The sequence below is a fragment of the Triticum urartu genome, chromosome 6A, assembly GCF_056163025.1.
Source record: "Triticum urartu cultivar PI428250 chromosome 6A, HENAU_Tu73, whole genome shotgun sequence".
Classification (NCBI taxonomy): domain Eukaryota; kingdom Viridiplantae; phylum Streptophyta; class Magnoliopsida; order Poales; family Poaceae; genus Triticum; species Triticum urartu.
Genome location: NC_141878.1, coordinates 176,264,080 through 176,282,924, shown reverse-complemented (window position 1 = coordinate 176,282,924; position 18,845 = coordinate 176,264,080). Strand labels below are relative to the sequence as shown.

At 43.8% G+C, this 18,845-nt stretch overlaps 3 protein-coding genes and 1 non-coding gene across 5 annotated transcripts; 2 read left to right on the top strand and 2 right to left on the bottom strand.

The window, feature by feature from the left end:
- Positions 1–1,648: 1,648 nt before the first annotated feature.
- LOC125517614 (brefeldin A-inhibited guanine nucleotide-exchange protein 1) lies at positions 1,649–10,648 on the bottom strand. 2 transcript variants are annotated; one of them, XM_048682824.2, is made up of 12 exons: positions 9,518–10,648; positions 8,066–8,383; positions 7,145–7,475; positions 6,624–7,046; positions 6,257–6,549; positions 5,902–6,175; positions 4,699–5,201; positions 4,288–4,609; positions 3,807–4,155; positions 3,069–3,712; positions 2,082–2,848; positions 1,649–2,004 (listed from the first exon to the last, which is right to left on the bottom strand). In XM_048682824.2, exons 1-11 carry the CDS (start codon positions 10,498–10,500, stop codon positions 2,240–2,242), a joined length of 5,049 nt encoding a protein of 1,682 aa, XP_048538781.1. In that variant the 5' UTR covers positions 10,501–10,648; the 3' UTR covers positions 1,649–2,004; positions 2,082–2,239. The 2 variants fall into 2 exon arrangements, with proteins under 2 accessions (XP_048538781.1, XP_048538782.1); XM_048682825.2 differs by having other exon boundaries at positions 1,649–1,996.
- A 174-nt stretch (positions 10,649–10,822) lies between these two features.
- Positions 10,823–13,804, top strand: LOC125517617 (mediator of RNA polymerase II transcription subunit). The gene is made up of 5 exons (XM_048682827.2): positions 10,823–11,157; positions 12,688–12,787; positions 12,887–12,944; positions 13,030–13,386; positions 13,488–13,804. The coding sequence occupies exons 1-5, from the start codon at positions 11,122–11,124 to the stop codon at positions 13,588–13,590; spliced, it is 654 nt and encodes a 217-aa protein (XP_048538784.1). The 5' UTR covers positions 10,823–11,121; the 3' UTR covers positions 13,591–13,804.
- A 191-nt stretch (positions 13,805–13,995) lies between these two features.
- On the bottom strand, positions 13,996–14,192 carry LOC125517828 (U2 spliceosomal RNA). The gene has a single exon (XR_007287829.2). It is a non-coding gene; the product is annotated as a U2 spliceosomal RNA (small nuclear RNA).
- Positions 14,193–14,250: 58 nt separating this feature from the next.
- Positions 14,251–18,593, top strand: SWI3B (switch subunit 3). The gene is made up of 6 exons (XM_048682826.2): positions 14,251–14,691; positions 14,805–15,226; positions 16,679–17,056; positions 17,323–17,455; positions 17,947–18,074; positions 18,161–18,593. Exons 1-6 carry the CDS (start codon positions 14,463–14,465, stop codon positions 18,356–18,358), a joined length of 1,488 nt encoding a protein of 495 aa, XP_048538783.2. The 5' UTR covers positions 14,251–14,462; the 3' UTR covers positions 18,359–18,593.
- Positions 18,594–18,845: the final 252 nt, after the last annotated feature.

Here is an 18,845-nt window from a genome sequence, read left to right as displayed (position 1 = left end):
TAGGCTGTATGTAAGATTTGATCAAAGTCAAATTTTACTAACTTTGACTAAGTTTATAGAGAAAAATATCAAGATTCTTAATATGAAATATATATTGTTAGATGCATCATGAAAATATTATACCATATAGCTTTAGTGTTGTAGATGTTAATATTTTTTTCTACCATTTCAAAAAAAAATATTTTTTTTCTATAAAGTTGGTCAAACTTTATAAAATTTGACTTTAACTAAATTTTATATGCAGACTAAAAAGAAATGGAGAAAGTAGTATCAAGCATGAACGAAACCATGGAGGGCACACGGATTCCGTTCCGATTCAGATAGCGGTGCAATCTACAACGCATCAGCAGCCTGGTACACGACAGGATCAAGGGCGCACAGCATGACATGACGGGAGCATTCCTCCGAAAGAGGATGGCGCCAAGAGAAAATTTCCAGGCGAGTGGTTTATGCAAGCGATAACGTATTAAAAACAGCGGCTCTGGCCGCACCCCTGCGTCACGCGGTGTCTTACTTACTGTACCACCTGACCGGCGCCATTTTCCATCCATAAAGCCTTGAGCGAACGAGAAAACGACGGGCAAACACTCGGCGCTTACCGGTGCGCCGGCGCCGAGCCTATATAAGAGGCCGCGCACACATGGTGGACTTTACATTACACACACAACACAAGCTCCGTTCAGGCCAGTGGTAGTGAAGATACAGGGGCAGCCACCCGATGGCGATGGTCCATGAGGCGAGGCAGGGCCGGCGAGGGCGCCGGGTGCGGCACGTCCGGCTGGGGTCGCTGCTCCGGCTGCGGGTGCGGCTGTTCCGGCTTGCCGGCCTCGTCGTCCGGTGCATGGAGGAGCTCAGGTGCTGCCCTGGGATCAGGAGGCGACCCGCGCCGAGATCAGCGGCACGGCCGGCGGCACTGCGGGGGAGGGAGAGCTCGGTTTCCTTCCATGCCGACCAGGCCATTGCTGACTGCTTGGAGTTCATCAAGAGGTCCTACCCGCAGCAGCCTGTGCAGGATGACGACCATACGACTTTTAGCTCGTAGTGGACTCTGAAAACGTCTTATAAAAAGTTACAGAGGGAGTAGTTAGTTGGTAGTTACCCTTCTTGTGGTGGGTGCACAAGTTGACTTTGTATATCTCACTTTTGCTGCCTGCTGCCACTTTCTTGTAATGCTACTCCTACTTATTTCAAGCATGGACAAATGTTACTTTTTACGCCCGAAAGCAGATGAACATATGTAAAAAAGGCATGTTTGGAACTGATTCTTGTCGCATTCCTATAAGAGAAGAAATAAAAACTGTGGAACTCCTACCAGAATAGTTAATGTTCTGTGCCATCGAAATGTCATTTTTCTTGGTCAATGCCTTGAGCGTTGGTGGCTCGTTGGGCGGTAGTTTTCAACAAGGAAGTCGGTGAACTTGAGTCATGGATAGTGATCTCCAAGTGTATATATACCCAACCTTCGCTTTCCAGAGCAGTTAGCTACTTGGCCACAAGACAAAAGAATTACAGGATGAGGGCAGCTTGTGTCCTACACCTACCGTTTCAGACATGTCTATTTCGTTTAAACCACATTATTCATGTAGCTAAATCCTCATGTTTATTGCCATGAAGACACGGTGATCGCAATTCAAAGAGGGCAGAAAGATTGGGAAAAAAGGAAGAACTTGATAGATGAGACACTTTATTTTAGTCTTGGTTCAAAAGAAAACCCTATACAAGGCTGTTGTCAAATCAAAAGGGAAAAGAAAGGCTACACCCCAAAAGTTTGGTCACTGGTGAACAGACCACTCCCTTGTATAAGTACTCCATAGCTGTTGATGCAGGACCTCGAAGTCAGACATACTTTGTTGCAATATATCCATTTGCCTTCAATGCCAGCGGCGTCGACGATAACCCCCACGAATCGAAATTAATGTTAGGAAAGAAGGGAAAATGCCCTTCAAAAGGTCTCCTCCCTCCAGGTATCTGAGTCGATGTTACATGTTACATGATGCTGCCACACTGACAAGAGTACATTAATATCCTGCTCTATGCTTGAAAATAAGTTGATGTGCCAAGAAACAGGAAGAGGTTTTTACCTTCAACACCAGAATGCTGGAGGAACAGGTTTGAATCATTTACGGCACTGCCAAGCTGTAATCTTTTTCTTATTCCATATTTCTATGTAACCATCAATCAAGTTACCCTACCACGATCGAGTGACAAAATTGTACAATTGGTGAACCATCAATATAAGCTATACTGAAATAATAGGGCCTATTGATGACTGAAAGACATCATACAGTGCAACTTGAACCTCTCTAGAGCTATGCTCGCAGCGAACAAGATTAGCTAATAAAGGGAAAAGGAGGGGCAAATTCCTCCTAAAGCACTCCCTCTCTAGACCACCAAGTAACCGCATTACATGAAGGACCAATGGGGTTCTAGCAGACAGTTCCTCTTTCTTAGCAGCGGATAAAGGCAGCGCCCAGTGTACAACTGGATCTTTACAAGAAGCATCCTTCGATGGTTCCTGACCTGCACAGTTCAGATATTTCCGTAGTATTTTCACAGAAACAAGCATAATTTGTGACTCAATGTTCATTTCTCGTGACAAAGATGGGTTGTCGTGAAGCAAAGCTTGCAGAAGTTTGAGGTAGCTCTGGTAAGACTCATTCTCGAAATGGATGACTGCTGGCTCAGATATCTCCAGAAGGGAGCATGCTTTGTGGAATTTATTGTGCAAAGCAGATTCAGAACTCACTTCACTTGCATGGGACGTAATGGCTGATAGCATCTCCAAAATTATGCCCATATGCTCAGCACAGAAGGATCTCCTGTGTGTCTCATACAATTTAACAATTCCCTGGAGAGAAGCCACAGAATGGTGAGTGTGATCTTAATATAACTATTGGCATGTCAGAACACAAAACATGAAGGCAAAATTCTTGTTGTATTTTATTTGTTCTAATTCCTATTTTATTTGGGTGTGCAATTAAAGCGGAGTATTGAACAAAATTTACAAAGAAAGACGTGATATACAAATCGATCAGCATCGAATTAAACTGGCACAAGGTTTGAAGTACCTGAACAATTACGAGTTGCAGAGACATATGGTTCTTCATCTTGACAATGGCATAAGACGATGTTTCCATATTAGCTTCCTCTTCATCCTCTATGTCAGGATCTGAATATTTCTCTGCTTCAGAGTAAGACTCGTTTCTTTCTGGAATTTCAATATTTTGCATCATCTTAACTATTTTGTCGAAAACAACCAATGTATGTGCTGCTGCTTCTTTAAAGCATAATAAGATCTCTTTCCATTCGTCCTTGGAGAGTTTGCTTGCAAGCCCTTCTGTTAAACGCTGAAAAACAGACATACCAGTGATAGCAGATTGTCTATAAGCGCTTCTGATAAAACTGGTAACAACAGAGGTAACTCTAGTGAGTTCTGGCCGCATCACATCAAAAAATGTAACATACAGATCCACTAAACATTTCACAGCCACTGTTTTAGTTTCAAAATTCCATGAATCATCCTCAGTGCTGTCACTTTGACCATTGGGTGTACGGATTTCACCATTAAATAGAGGATAAATAACAGATCCAAAGATATTGGTCCAGAAGGACTGAGAGAAGAGTTCTCCATGGTCCTTCAAAATGTCAAAGAGTACTTCTACTGCACCTTTTCTGATAGTTGGCCGTGTGTCGGTTGTCAATCTAGCTAGACCTGGAAAAGTGAAAATTCAAACAAGAACAATATTACGGATGTGACGCATTTCCAAACTAATATAGCAGTCTCTGTGAAAGAAAAGGTAGCCTACCAGCAAGCAAAGGAACCCAGAAGTAAACATGATCATCCTTGTGCACTATGGCATTCCCCTCTGAAGAATCCAAATTATTTGATTGATGGTCGGTATCCTTGTCATGACAGACAAATCCTTCCTCGGCAAGTTTCACAGCACAGAACCGAAGAAAAGCAATAGCATTGAGACTGGCATCGCTGCTAAATTTACTACTTGTGAATGTAATAAGACATTTAACACAATCAGTAAATGTTGTGGTTTCAGTCTCAGTTATGTATGGAAAAAAGTCCCGGACAATCTTCTCCATAGTCTCAAATGCTAACAGAACAATGCTTTTTCGATCATCAGCAGCAGCCGCAGTAAAAACCTGTAAGATAAAACGTCATAAATATTGAGTGGTAAACTAGGAATGTTCCATTTATTTGTCGAACTAGCTTCTATAAAGTTATGCTACAATAATCAAGGCAAACTAAGAATAACCATAGAACACCATACGCACCGTGAAAACGCTTTTCCATCCTGATTTTATATTGTTAACACGACTCAAAACCATTTGGGAGACACATCGAACCACAAGTTCTCGTACTTCTGAAGCATTGCTCTTCTGCATAACCACCGCAAAAGGTCGCAGGAATTCATTCTGGAAATTATAATTTGCTAGTTCTTCTCTTTCAAGAAATTTCATGGCTAGCTGCCTCAAGGAGTCCATAACGAATATTGCCACAGAAAGATTTTCTGACGACCCAACAGACACAAAGAAATCAGATAGAACTTTCCAAATACGAGACCACACCAAACGTATGCGGTTCATATTGTAATGCCTGCACAAATCATGCTCTGAGTTAAAACACTTCAGAAAGTGTTGATGACGTAACTTTATTTCTGGAAATAGGTGTTGCAAAAATCTTACGCAATTTCCACTATCTTCGTTAGGCAGAAGATACGAGGATCTGTAGGTGATTGCAACTCTGTGATTGCGACCTTGCAAAGAGCTTCCACAAAAGCAACAATTGCATTGCTATTTAATCTTTGGCTATGAGCAAATATATGATTCAACTCAAAAATGCCAATCTGGTCTAATAGATTAATGTTTGATATGAAGTTGTTAATCTGGTCAGGAGTAACTAAAGCTGAGGCATTATTTTTTGCTGTTGTGCTGTCATAAGAACCGCCTCGAACAGCAGCCATGACAGCTGGATTCTGAAGAGCATTAGTTCGTTTTGAGGCTGTATTGGTACTTGATTTCTGTGTTTTTTCTTCTGAATCAACCAGAGGTACTGTCAAAAAGGAAGCATCCGTAGGTGCCCCTTCTCCAAGAAGATGCAAATGCTCAAACCGTGAAAGACATGTTAGCACATGCTCCCAAGCTTCCTGCAAATAATCACCATCTTCGATTGCAATGGATATTATAGCCTGTGAAAAACATTAAGTAGAAAAATTATGACTCGTTATAAAATGGACAAAGAGACTCATACTAGATTCAAGTGTTACTTCATACATCATTGACGATAAATGATAGCTTAAGAGTATACGTATGATACAGTGCATGGTGCACCTGTGCAAGCGTTCAATACTTCGATAAGTTCAAGCTCCTACATACTTCTGAAGTCATCAAAGTGTGGCATCAACAAAAATTAAGAGGCTACATAGGCATACACAATTTATTCTTGAAAATTTCAATATAGTGCAAGTATGGAAAACAAAGAATAAAGTGGTGAAAAAGAACCAAATAATGGGAGAAAAAAGCCTCTGCAAAAAAAAGGTTTAAGACTCATAATGTACTGTGGTATTCCTTCTGCTGCATAATTTAACGCATACAGTTTGAAAGCTCTGTTGACAAATGTAGAGTGTGCACGTAAATGTATTTATTCATTACCACCCAAACAAAGTATTCTCCATCACCTTTCAAAAGCAACCTAGATCATGTTCTCTCAGTGTTCTAAAAAATGAACCACCTCATTTATCTTTGTACAAACTCAAAATACATGCTAAACTGATCAACAGAAGCCGTGCCTGATATGCCTTGCATAATATGGTCCTTCTTATCATGTTATGCATTGGTCAAAAATTGCAGAAGAACATCAACGTACTGCTTAGCCATTCAAGTTCCTACCTTCACAGCATCCACATTCTTCTGTTTCATGTCTGCCACACAATGAAGGTATGTGAACTTGGCTACAGATGTCACAAAGGCATCTCTTTGCGTCTGCATGCACATTACGGAGGTGACATGCACTGCGTATCTGAATCCCTGCAAACACTGCGACGTTGCAGCCTTATCATCACATTGGTCAAGCGTCATGCTGAATGCAGCCATCATAGGGGCCCAACAAACCTCCATCATGAATCGCAAAATGGTTGTATCGGTAATAATATAAAATACAGATCTGCATGTAGCACAAGGTTGAATTAATTGTCTAGCAACAGATGCAAAACTATTGTCTATAGCAGAGTATTGTCAGTCTTACTCTGATTTCGCGCTCTTTGCTTTGAATTTCTCCTGTATGTTCTTGATGAGTAAGTCATTTGCTCCAAGTGCCTTATCTTCAGCCTGCTTCCAGTTGACAAGGTTTATAATATTGTCTAAGCCCAAGAGCTTCATTACACTGCTAGGTTGCTTGTTTTGTGGAACTGATGAATCAGCACTCATTTTGATCTCATTTTTTACAATTTGGTCATACAATGTACTCAGATAAACTTCAGGCAAATCCTTTCCATCATCAATTCCTCGGTTGTTCCGAATGAAGTCAGATCTAGACATCTGCATAAGGAAAACCCTATCAATGAGCATGCATGTTATTACTGACAACAGATGAAAGTAATCATTTGGCAAACCTTATCCTTGACCATCATATTATGAGCATCAGTATTGAGCATGATTACAGAATAAGCAAGAACATATGCAGTATCTGCACTGGTAAAAGAATTCGGGTTGCACTTGCAGTATCGTTCAGCAAACTTTTCCATGACCCGGTCAATTTTCTGTGCTTCCCCAGGCAACCTGAAACCTCGCAGGTAATACCTAATGGCTTCACCGAAGTCAATACCTTCAAAATTCAGTGCATCGACATATGCATGCATAACTTTGATAGGGAATTCATCTCTTTCACCCAAATAGTCCCCAATCATTGTTGCATTTAAACCAGCAGTGTTTCTCAAGAAAGAAGCAACATCTTCTGGGGATTGACCTATTTTCTTGCTTTTAATGAGAAAATCAATACCCTTAGAAGGTTTTCTGTTAAACATGGAAATTCCTTTCTGCAGGACGAAATATAACATCAGTAACTAAAATGTGCTCCCTCAAAACACACTACAGGTGGAGAGAATATAAACTAAGCACACAAACATTTACATACCTGAAGTTCTATTTTATAAGCACGACGTTGCTCAAGTGAGGAAGCATCAGACGTATCTGGGCTATAAGAGTCAGATTGCAGTTCATAATCAATTCCATTCCCATCTTCTCCAATGTTAGGACTGTCTAGCGAATTTAAAGAGACCTCGGAAATTTTGGGTGAAAAATCACCAATTCTCAACTGTTGGTCCATCCATGAACCCATTGATTTGAGTATGGTAGCAAGGCACTTGACTGACTCAGTCCGAAATGTTTGGTCTTGGACTGGGGTTAATGTTGTTGTGGCTCCAGGAGTAACCCCGAGAGCGGTCTTTAGAAGTCCATTGACAATCCTGCAAATATCTGCTGGAATTAGAAGTGCTTTAATATGTGATGAAAAGAGAGAGAACCACAATTTTCACAGAACTGTGCTCTCAGCTTAATGCAAGGCTACCTGGCCCTCTATTGTTTATCATTTTTTTTATAACTTGCAACATAAAAGGAATTTACTACTCATCAGCAAGAAATTTGCATACCTTCCAAAAACATTTGGTGCATCAACATCACAATCGTAGCTCACAAAGATATCATAAGAACCTTGTCTTGGTAGTGGCTAAGCTAAGACTACAAGGTTCAGCTGAAGCAAAACACATACTCCCTCCGTCGAAAAAGCTTGTTCGGACGGAGGGAGTATTATTTTTTCTGGGTTCTATGAGAGTAAAATGGTACTGAACTACCGCTCGCTTACTTGCTGATCAAGTAGGTCATTTCCACTTAATCTAAGCATAGAAGGAAGAAGATTGAAAAACTAACAAACAAATTGTCTTCAGCCCTGCTTACTTGACTTGGCCCATGAAACTAGGTTCAGCCCTCTATTGTTTTCATTTTTTATAACTTGCAGCATAACTGGAATTTACTACACATCAGGACGATATTTGCATACCTTTCAAAAATATTTGGTGCATCAACATCACAATCGTAGTTGACGAAGATATCAATAAGAACCTGAGATTCTTTACAGATGTCCTCCAACAAATTTAGAACTGTCATTTTCTGCAGAAAGCTAGGCTGATGGACATTCTCAAGAACCCTTAGGACAAGCATGGGAAAAAATATTCCAATTTCTTCTTTCAGCCCAGATCTAAATCTTGACAGCAAACCCACAAATATGGAGCACAAAAGCTGGAAAATACTCATTGCTGACAAGGCACTGTTTTTCAACAAGGACAAACAAAGATACTGCTTGATTGCTCCAAGGTACCTGCAGGAAAAGAAAAAAAACTTCAGTATTTAAGTTTAACTCTCTTGTCAAGATCACACTAAAATGGGGTGTTCCTTTATAAAAATAACTAAAGAAAACCTAGTAATCTCTCCTACATAATTTTATATTGACCAGAATTTGTGTGAATAGCCATATTCATATCCTGCATGTACAGGTACAATCACAACCTCAACCACACATGGTTTTGATTGTTCTGTTGGAATTATTCCTTCCCATTTTCATGGATACACGTTCATAAATGTTAAAAGTTCCATGTATGCACTTGCAAGAAGTTTGCTGAACAAAGAACATATTTTTGCCACCGCCATTTCTCTACCTTGTGCTAGATGATGAACATCTTCTATTATACTACTACAAAATAGTGGAGTTCGGAGAGCAGCGGCAGTGGTGGTTACTTACTGCATTCAGTGCTCTCACCCTCCTTCAACCATCCTAAAATTTCTTTATAAAAAAAGGAAGGAGAAAATACCTCCAAACAAGCAAATACTTCAACACAAGTCATGGCATGGGCCAGAACAAAGCATGACCATTGGTGGGCACTGGGCAGGCAAAGGGTGTGGCATAGGACGCTCACAGTGGCAGAGGCATGACACAAGCTGGGCTGACATCAGCCAAGTGTCACGGCGGGGCAGAGGGCATGGAGTAACGAGTTGGCACATATGTTTTTCCATACCAAAATACGGCACAGACATCACACTAGTTCTGTTGAACCTCCATAGCTATATAACCTTTAACTCTTTCAGCAAGGATTCAAAGTCTTGTAAATTTGCATCTATTACCATAAACCAATACCATATTTTCTTTCCCATGCCACATTATCATGTTGATTATACGTACCACAACACTCATAAAAACATGTTGAGAGATACATAAGCAAACCACACCTGGATCAAAATAAAAATATACCCTAATAAAAGAAAAGGTGTGAATTCATGAGCTAGTACTAGTGTATGTTTCTACATTGCCTATTTTATGCCTTCCTTCACATAGTTGTTTGAGCCATCAACACTCTTCCAATTGACTGCAGTAACAATATTTGTGTTGATAGATAATGCAGTAAGTTAAATTGTTAAAAATGCATATAAAGGGAAACAAGAGCAATTGTGATCATACTTTTCATTGATTCTCCAGAATGGTCCAGCATTGTCCACAACCATCTTGAGCAACTCGAGAGACAACACCTTCCCCCGCAACAGCACCTGGTCCTCGGGGTTATCTGGTGTCGAGAACTTCATTGACAGCTTGCAGAGGTTCTTGAAGAGTGCTAACCCATCCTCCCTGATCTTGCTCATCCCCTCATCATCCTTCTCATCGGCCTCAGCCATCGCCCCCAGGGTCCCTGGCTCCGGGACGTCACTCCCTTCCATGGCGTCATTTATAAACCCCTGTGCCACCTGCACGATGCCGGAGTCGTTGAGGCGGTGATCGGACACATCCATCATGTCCGTGATGGACACCGTCGGCACGCGCACGTCCATGGAGTCCACCTCCACGCGCGCGAACACGATGACCAGCACCTGCGCGAGCGCCAGCTTGGCGCACATCTGATTGGCGCCGCTGCTGCTGCTGAGGTATATGTTGTAGCAGGTCTTGAGCATTTGGCCGAGGCCGTCGCCGCGGATGGCGATGGAGGGGCAGCGCGCGGCGGCGAGGAGCACGCGGAGGGTGGCGAGCTCCATGGCGTCGTCGTTAAGGGCGCCGCAGGAGAGGACGGCGGCAAGGAGCTTGGAGGCGGGCGAGTCGTCGGCGGCCTCGCCGAGGTCGCCGAGGAGGAGGCGGTGGTAGAGGAGCTTGGCGACGCAGTCGAGCGCGGGGTCGGCGACCTTGGGGGAGGCGGACTCGAGCGCGAGGATGAGCGCGTGCAGCGAGGCGGCGGCCGCGGCGACGGGCAGGCCGAGGAGCGGCGAGGGGTTGGGCGAGGTCGGGTCGGGCGAGTGGTAGGAGGAGGAGGAGAGGAGGTCGAGCGCCGACTTGGCCGCGGCGACGAGCGCCGAGTGCTTCCGCCACGCGGCGTTTTTGATGATGCGGTCCAGCGCGGGGCCGAGCACGCGGCCCGACGGGGTGGAGCCGCCCAGCGGCGCCGTGGGGGACGCCATGGCGGGAATGGGGCGCTCCCGGAGGAGAGGGGGAGAGAGGCCGCTACGCGCTGGTCTTCGCCGCGGCGGTGGTCATTGGAGGCAGAGAGATCTGAGAGAGAGAGAGAGAGAGAGAGAGGGACAGGCCGAGGAAGAGGGGTGGAACAAATGGGAATGCGAGGGAGGTGACCGGGGCGTGCGTGCGTGCGCGTGGAGTGGAAGAGAGGAAGGAGGAGGGGTAGGACTGGGATTCCCGCCCCCCGCGAGGGCCACTGCGGAACTTTCCTGAGCGGGGCGTTACCGAACTAGTGCGCTTTGCCACTTTGCTCCCTGCGCTTTCTGGTATTCTCGTCGCCCCGGTTTCTCCCTTCCGAGTCAACCCCGCCGTGCCCTAGCTAACACCGGCCGCCGCCGACGCCGCGCTCCCGCTCCCGCTCCCATCCCCACCACCAACACCTCCGCCTCCCGCCCCCCACCGCCATCTCCGTCCTTCCTCGCCCCGACATCACGCTCCTGCTGTCCCCACCCCGTCCCAGTCTTTGGCCATTGGGATTGACATCTGAGGTTGTCTCCATCCAGCGAGTAGTGAAATCCCACTGACCTTCACAATTTCGGCACGCCGTCTGGATCCGCCCCTGGCTGATGGAGTGCGTGGTGCAGGGCATCATCGAGACCCAGGTACCGTGCCTCTTTGTGTGTCTTTCTAGTCATTCATTCATGTGTGCAGTAGCTATCCATTGCTGTTAGGGCGGTGCAAGTGAACTCTACTTGCTGCAAAAAAGCATATGCTGTTTGGCTGTTTCATACGGAATTAGCTTGTCAAGGATGCTGTAAAGCATGACTGATTTGAACAATGGCCGGAAAAATCATATGTCAAAACATAGGCTGAGTGATGATCTCCATAGTATTCATGTATTATGATTCGTCGTAGGATGGCGCATCTTTCTGTCTTGTTGCCTCTTGCCATGCACCTACTTTGTTGATCAGACATGACCTTCTGTGCTATCTTGTATGTGTATTTGATACGAATTTTGGCATACAGGCCCTTTGGCCTTTCAGGCTATCTTGGATATTGATTTCCCTTTGTTGGAGTTGTCAGCATAACTATCTCCACACACTAATTTTTCAATTATTTTCTCATGAAAAGGGGCCCCTTTAACTGTACTTGTCTTAAGATTTAGGCCAGCTCAACCCTGGTTAACTATCTCTAATCTGTTTGGAAGAAGATGGTTAACTTGTTATTTCTTCTATAAGCATGAAGTGCCATCAGAATTTAGAATAAATAATGCTAGAGCTTTTCACTGATCCATTATCTCCAACTCCCCATGAAAAGTTGGTTGGCACCGTTTACTCTATCAGAATGAATCAAAATCAACATGACATTTTTGTTAAATGTCACAAAATTGATATTTAGATCCTGCTGACCACGATATGTTAACCATTGCTCCACTTTGAGGGCACTACTTTTGATATTATAATACAATAGATAGATTTGATGTACAGTTGGAGGAATCACGTAATTTGTGTGGTTTTTTACAGTAAAGGGAAATTCAGTCCCACATATTTGACTTCACTCATCTAGGGTATTGATTTCGTTGTTTTAGTTGTCAGTATACACTGGTTTATCAATTGTCTTATGAAAAGAGTCTCTATGGCTGTAAGATTTATGCTATTCCTTTAGAAATAAAAGGTAAGATCTATGCTATCCATGGGTCGCGCAGCCACCTCGTGTTGGACTAGAATTACATGTAAAATATGTCACCTGCTGAGCTGATTTATCTCTCCTTAATGTTTACTTGAGAAGATAATAAAGTTGTCATTTCTTCCCTTAAGTGTGAAGTGATATCTGAGTCTTATGTTTGTAGAGAATAATAATTAGTGCTAGTTTTTATTGACTCATTATCTCCATGACAAGTTGATGGACACTTAGCATGAATTTCGAACATTAAAAAGTATTATCACAAAAATGATGGGTAGATCATGCTGACCACCATATATGGTATGTCAACTGTATTTCTCCACTTTGAGAGCACTACTTATGATATAATATAAAATATTGTTGTACAGCTGGGGGAATCACATAATTATATGTTATTTATTTACAGTAAAGTGATTTCATTCATCTCCACATTCATTTAGACCGCTTATAGTTTTTATATGTGAATGCCATTACTAACATTTTTTTTCCTTTGGGTATGCACTATGCAGCATGTTGAAGCTCTGGAGGTTCTTCTCCAAGGCCTCTCTGGTGTCCCAAAGGAACGTGTGAGGGTGCATGAGCTCTGTCTTAAAAGTGTACCAATGCTAGGTTAGTTTTTATCTTTCTGTTGTCAGGATCATAAGCAATTGTTTCTTTTTTAGCAAAAAAAGCAATTGTTATATCTGCTAACCTCTTTCAGTCGTACAGGAGCTGTCCCATCAGAGGTTCGTTTGTTGTGTGATTTAGCTCAGCCTACACCATCCTGGTAACTGATTGTGTTAAGCTGCTGAAATTTAATCTTCCTCGTAATTTTTACACTGATCTGCAGTTGGTAATATTTGTATGTATAGGACCATAAGACATGTTGGTGGTGCCATGAGAGGTGCCGGTGCAGAGCAAATCTCAATTCTTGTGCGTACAATCGTAGAAAGCAAAGCCAGCAGCAATGTGTTACGTTACTTCTACGGCATCGGCTACAAGTTAGATCATGAAATCTTGAAGGTTGGCTTTGCGTTTCGCTTCCAGCGAGGTGCCCAGTTCACCGTGACTGTGACTTCTGCCAACAAGATGCCAAAACTGCATGCGACCGACGAAGCTGTGCAGGTCACTCCTGGAATACAGCTGGTGGAGATCACAGCACCAGCCGCTGCTAACAATTACAATGATGTTGTTTCAGCTGTCACCTCATTCTGTGAATATCTAGCGCCGTAAGTACCCCCAACCTGAATTTTGATACTTCAGTTAGATATAATCTTCACGTGTCTTCTTTTGAATAACCGTCACTCACGGACCACGAACATTGTTGCAGGCTGCTGCATCTCTCTAAACCAGGCAATTCAACTGGAATCGTCCCGACTGCTGGTGCTGCTGCTGCCTCGCTCATGTCAAGTGGTGGTGCGAAAACATTGTAATGTTCGTCATATGTAATCCTTCAGGCGGCATGCTGGTCTGTACTTCTAGTCAGTTGATTAGAATGCATGAATAACACTATGATACCTCGAAATGGTATGATTAAACAAGTATTGTTGGCACTGTGTTGGAAAAAGTATTCTTGGCACTGGGATTTGTAACTTGTATAAGAGTTGACAATCAGCAGCCTAAGCATCTCTGCTTAGTTGGAACTTATCTCGAAGTAGTACGCGGTACATCTCCCCGGCTTATGTCTGACATCACTTTGTTGTTTGTTTACCAGTTTACACGATTAGTTTGAGAATAGCAAAAGGTGGAGAAGCCAAATAATAACACTACTAAATTGAAAGGAAAGAACAGGTTGTTCTGCCTGTTTTCCTAACTGACAAAATTGTGATTCGCTTTGGTTGGGGTGCGCCGGGCCAGGGCAGCAGTGCAACGCCCAGACGACGCATGTGGGCCCCAGTAGCAAGCTACTGTGGTGGACCCAACCCCACAAAAAATAAATTTAATATCATTGTGGACACATGGCCCACATATCAGATATTAAACTGATAAGAACAGATACTACACTTGATCTTAGCCAAAAGGCCGAGAAAGGTATGAGTTCTCTCGCTGCCCTGCCTCTCCTTTTATACACCTCTCCCGGCTCCCTCCGCTCAGCGCAGGCGAGGTGGGACTAAACTTGCATCACTCCCGAGCGCTCTGTGTGGGATAGGCGTAGCTGGGCTCTTTTTGACCAAACCTCTGGAGGCCCAAACCGTAACGTAACGGCCTCGTTGCGAGTAAAAAAGATAAGGCCCAAACTACACGCTTGCAGCGCCGGAGAGGAAACGGACCGAGAGAGAGCGCTCCACCGGCTGCCCCGTCTCCGATGGCCACACCGCCGGCTCCGGTGCCCTCGGCCACCGCCAACTCCGCGCCGACGCCTACCCAGTCACCGTTCAAGGCCCGACCCTTCTCCCAGCCCCCTTCCACTGCCGGTACCCTCAAGACGGAGATCCCTCCCGCCTCCACCTCGGCCGCCACCGCCGCCGGAGTCGCCGCCGTGGGAGCCGCAGCCGAGGACTCATCGCACGTCATCACCGTCCCTAGCTACGCAGGTGAGTCCCTCTCCCCCGCCGCCCCGGAGCCCCCGTCCCGCGCTCACCAGCACTTTCGCCTCTAGTAAACGCGAAGACCTAGAACCCTATCTGACCGAGGGTTCCGCTTGCAGGGTGGTTCTCGTACGACAGCATCAGCGACACGGAGCGCCGCCTGTTGCCGGAGTTCTTCGAAGGGGAGGTCGCGGCCGTGTCTGGGTCCCGGGGCCCGGAAGCCTACAAGTACTACCGCAACACCCTCGTCAAGAGGTTCCGGGCAAGACCAGCGCGCCGGCTCACGCTCACCGAGGCCAGGCGGGGCCTTATCGGCGACGTTGGCTCTGTGCGCCGTGTGTTTGACTTCCTGGAGGAATGGGGGCTCATCAACCATGGTGCTCCCCCGCTGGGGGCGAAGCAGGGGAAAGACAAGAGGGAGGAGGCGACGACTTCTCAGTCTTCTTCTCAGTCTTCATTGCCTGCTGGACCAACCACACCCAAGAAGCTCTGTGTAGGGTGCCGCAGCGTCTGCGGCTCTGCCTATTTCACCTGCGAGAAGGTGAGTGATTTGCCATTGTTTTGATTTTCAAGTGCTGTGTAAACTTGCATTTCAGGTTATGTAATATGTGCATCGTATGCATCATTTGTAGTATCTGGTTAGAACTATCTTAGCTCATCCGTATGAGTATTTCCAATTGGCTATAGCAACCTGTTTGGGTTTTGTGCCATTATAAAAAGCACTACATTAAGCCGCAAATTATGGATATTCATATTATTTATGCAATGTAATTGGGGAACGGTTTTTTTAAACAAGGGGAAAAACCTTGGTTTCATTACCAGAAATCAAAGTAGGTACAACGAAAGTAAACAGGAAAGTAACTGGTACACAGGCCAGAAGATAAGTAAGGAAATAAAACAAAAGGCGATGTCTACCAGCAAACCAGCGATGTGGAAAACAGAATATCCTATACCGCAACATTACAAACTACCATACACAAGCCAGTGAAAAGCACAGCCACAAGCAAAACTGTCCGCACCGCCTCACGAACAATGTGCTGGATCTAGTGTCTGGTTATCTGAATCCGCCACATTAGTAAGTTCAATGTGCTCACGCAAGTCCCTAACTTCTTCCCAAATCTCCAAAATCTCACCAGTTAAAGTTCTTCTAAACCTGACACCATCCCAACCTATCCTGGTATCTTCAACGCCCAGGCAGATCTTGTAAAGGGTTCTTAATCTGATAGAGAAAGCCACAGGGGTAGCGTTTGTTCGCTAGTTATGAGTTTGCCCATGTGTTGAGAAATTTGTGTGCTCGGATTGGAGATATTCCTGGTTGATCGTTGGTTTTGGCTTAGCTGGTTTGGTATGTGCCATAGAAAGGGCGCTGGGACAGATGAGCAAACAGATAACTTAATGGTGTATCTTTTGTTTTGGGAACTGGTAATTGCATATGTATGTATACAGTTGCTTATAAATTTAAGTCAAGTGTACTTGCTCTTCATATGAATATTGTATTGTCAAGATTTTGTTTTTATTTGTACTGTACTGCTGTGTCTTTGCGCATTGCCACTCTTGGATTGACTGTGTTAGATGGATTACTACAGCTCATTTTGAACTACTTCCAGTTCACTTAAACATGCCATGAACGGGAGGGTATTATCACAAATCATATACTTCCTCTGTCCGGAATTAGTTGACGCTCAAACAGATGTATCTAGACGTTCTAGATACATCTGTTTGAGCGTCAACTAATTCCGGACGGAGGGAGTATTAAATATTTGCAAACAGTGTAGTAATTGCATCCAACTTTTGAGTCTGTGAAGCTTGGAACACTTTATTTGGCCTGTGTTTGCCTCTTGATTTTGTTTTATGTCCATGACTGCTATATTGTATCAGTTGAGCTACTGTCATCACATCATTCTTTATATTTTAGCTGGAACTGTTATCAATTTGTTGTCTATTTTAATTAGAAGAGTTGCTATTTTCTATCCTTACTTTTGCTTATGATCAGGCGGATATAAGCATATGTTGTAGATGCTTTGTGCGTGGCAACTATCGGCCTGGTCTTACTCCAGCGGACTTCAAGAAAGTTGAAATTAGCGAAGACGCCAAATCAGATTGGACAGACAAGGAAACTCTTCACCTACTTGAGGCTGTCTTGCATTATGGAGAAGACTGGAAGAAGGTTTCTGAGCATGTTGGTAGTCGCTCGGAGAAAGACTGCATTGCTAGACTCATCCGATTATATTTTGGAGAACAGTTCATGGGATCCAAGGAGCAGAAAATGGAGTTTGAGATTGATGATGTTACTAATGAATCTAGAGCAGAGATCCCAAAACGACTCCGTCTCACACCACTGGCAGATGCAAGCAATCCAATTATGGCTCAGGTCTGTATCTGTGACTTTGCCCTGTTTTTGTAGCTGCTAACTCCCTTGACTGGTGCAAGCAGTTCAGTATTCAAAATTAATGATTCATAAGAGTAGGGCACTTCTCACTCATCCTATATATACCTAAATAATTGATCCCCAATAACTTAGTTCCCTTAACATGCAACTATGCCAACTCAACATACCACCATGCCTTATATGGTCATCTAGTTTGAACGTGGAAATTTATTGATGGAGCAAATCATGGAACTGCATTGTTTTACCAGGTTGCGTTCTTGTCGGCAATTGTTGGCGCAGGCGTTGCAGCAGCAGCAGCGCAAGCAGCTATTTCTGCACAATCCCAGGTTGATATGAATGACCGCCAGACTGATTCTCCAATCAGCAGCACTAAAGAAGAAGGTAGCAACTTGTGCTTTCTAACCCATATGAGTTTGACATCTTCTATCTTATTGATGTTGCATTGTTGATGAAAAATACTGCTTTGCTTGTCACTGTGCAAACAATGATAATTTGACGGGTGTGGTAACAAGAGTGCTCAAGTAATGCGCTAGGCAGTGGCGGTGCCAGTCCCCTAACTCTGTAGGGTCAAATACATAGTTATCAATAAATTTCACATAATTGTTTTTACATGAATGCGTACATGTATTTGATAGTTTTGCTACATTTCACTACTGGCGCCGGGAGCAACAAGATAAGTCATAATCGGTGCATGTGCAAAGAATAGGCTATGGACCTGTATCCAAGTTCCTTATGTGGCGCGATTCAAATTCACATTCTTGCTGCTACATGCTGAAATGCACACCGTGATTTAGTTTGCCATTCTTTCCTAGAAATACTTATTCTGAGTATTCAAAAGGCTCTTCTCTTGGCTCAATTAGTTTTCTCTGCAGAATCTTCTTACACTAATGGGCTTACAGCCAACGATTTACTCAAAGAGGCATCCACAAATGCACAAGTGCAACTTCAAAAGGAGCAAAAAGATATAGAGCAATCTTTATCGGCTATAGTGGATGTCCAGGTATCAACATAGGGATTTCAAGATATTACTGCTTAAAAGTTGGTGTCTATATTGACTTGTTATCTATTGCTTTAAATCATCCTCAGATGAAGGAAATCCAGGATAAGATAAGCCGTTTTGAGCAGAAAGAGCTGCTTATGGAGAAAGAGAGGGAGCAGCTTCATCACTTACGGGAACTGCTTTTCGTGGATCAACTCGCGGTTGTGCAGCATCAGCGCAGACCGCTTGCTGTAGCGGCTGAGAACAAGGAGGAGAAACCGAAACCTATTATCACCATGAGTTAAATCAAATGGACCTTCGTCGGTAGCATCAGAGGGCTGTGAGGATTGGAACTCTGTTCCTCCTATGTCAGCAAAAGGGAGATAAATATTGCTGGAATCCTGTGACGAACACTAAATTTACTGGCTTTAGATTAGTGTATTTTTTCTGTATGTGGCTGCATCGGATGTTGTATTAATGTTGTCTGATAACATTGTAGTCTAGCTAATGGAAATGGTGTTCTTAAAAACACCAAACTGATATGGAGTTGCCATGGAATGGGGCCGATGTTTTTGGTGAAGTGGGGGAGCTTGAAAACATGTTTAAAAGAGTGTGTGTGGTACCGGGTATCTAAACTTCCCGAGGTCACCTTTAGCATTTCAAGGGACAATTTGTTACTCTCTCTGTGAAGAAATATAAAAGAGTGTTTAGATCACTACTTAGTCATCTAAACGCTCTTATATTTCTTTATGAAGGGAGTACATGCTTGGTTAATTTGTTTTGTGTATTTTA

Excerpts from the sequence above, each read along its gene's own strand:
- LOC125517614 (XM_048682824.2), bottom strand. The coding sequence starts at position 10,500 with ATGGCGTCCCCCACGGCGCCGCTGGGCGGCTCCACCCCGTCGGGCCGC. Across the intron at positions 7,476-8,065 it reads GCACCAAATATTTTTGAAAG|GATTGTCAATGGACTTCTAA; the intron begins GTATGCAAATAT and ends AGATATTTGCAG. Across the intron at positions 5,202-5,901 it reads AGAATGTGGATGCTGTGAAG|GCTATAATATCCATTGCAAT; the intron begins GTAGGAACTTGA and ends TGTTTTTCACAG.
- LOC125517617 (XM_048682827.2), top strand. The coding sequence starts at position 11,122 with ATGGAGTGCGTGGTGCAGGGCATCATCGAGACCCAG. Across the intron at positions 12,788-12,886 it reads TAAAAGTGTACCAATGCTAG|GAGCTGTCCCATCAGAGGTT; the intron begins GTTAGTTTTTAT and ends TCAGTCGTACAG. Across the intron at positions 12,945-13,029 it reads GCTCAGCCTACACCATCCTG|GACCATAAGACATGTTGGTG; the intron begins GTAACTGATTGT and ends TTGTATGTATAG.
- SWI3B (XM_048682826.2), top strand. The coding sequence starts at position 14,463 with ATGGCCACACCGCCGGCTCCGGTGCCCTCGGCCACCGCCAACTCCGCG. Across the intron at positions 17,057-17,322 it reads GCAATCCAATTATGGCTCAG|GTTGCGTTCTTGTCGGCAAT; the intron begins GTCTGTATCTGT and ends TTGTTTTACCAG. Across the intron at positions 17,456-17,946 it reads CAGCAGCACTAAAGAAGAAG|AATCTTCTTACACTAATGGG; the intron begins GTAGCAACTTGT and ends TTTTCTCTGCAG.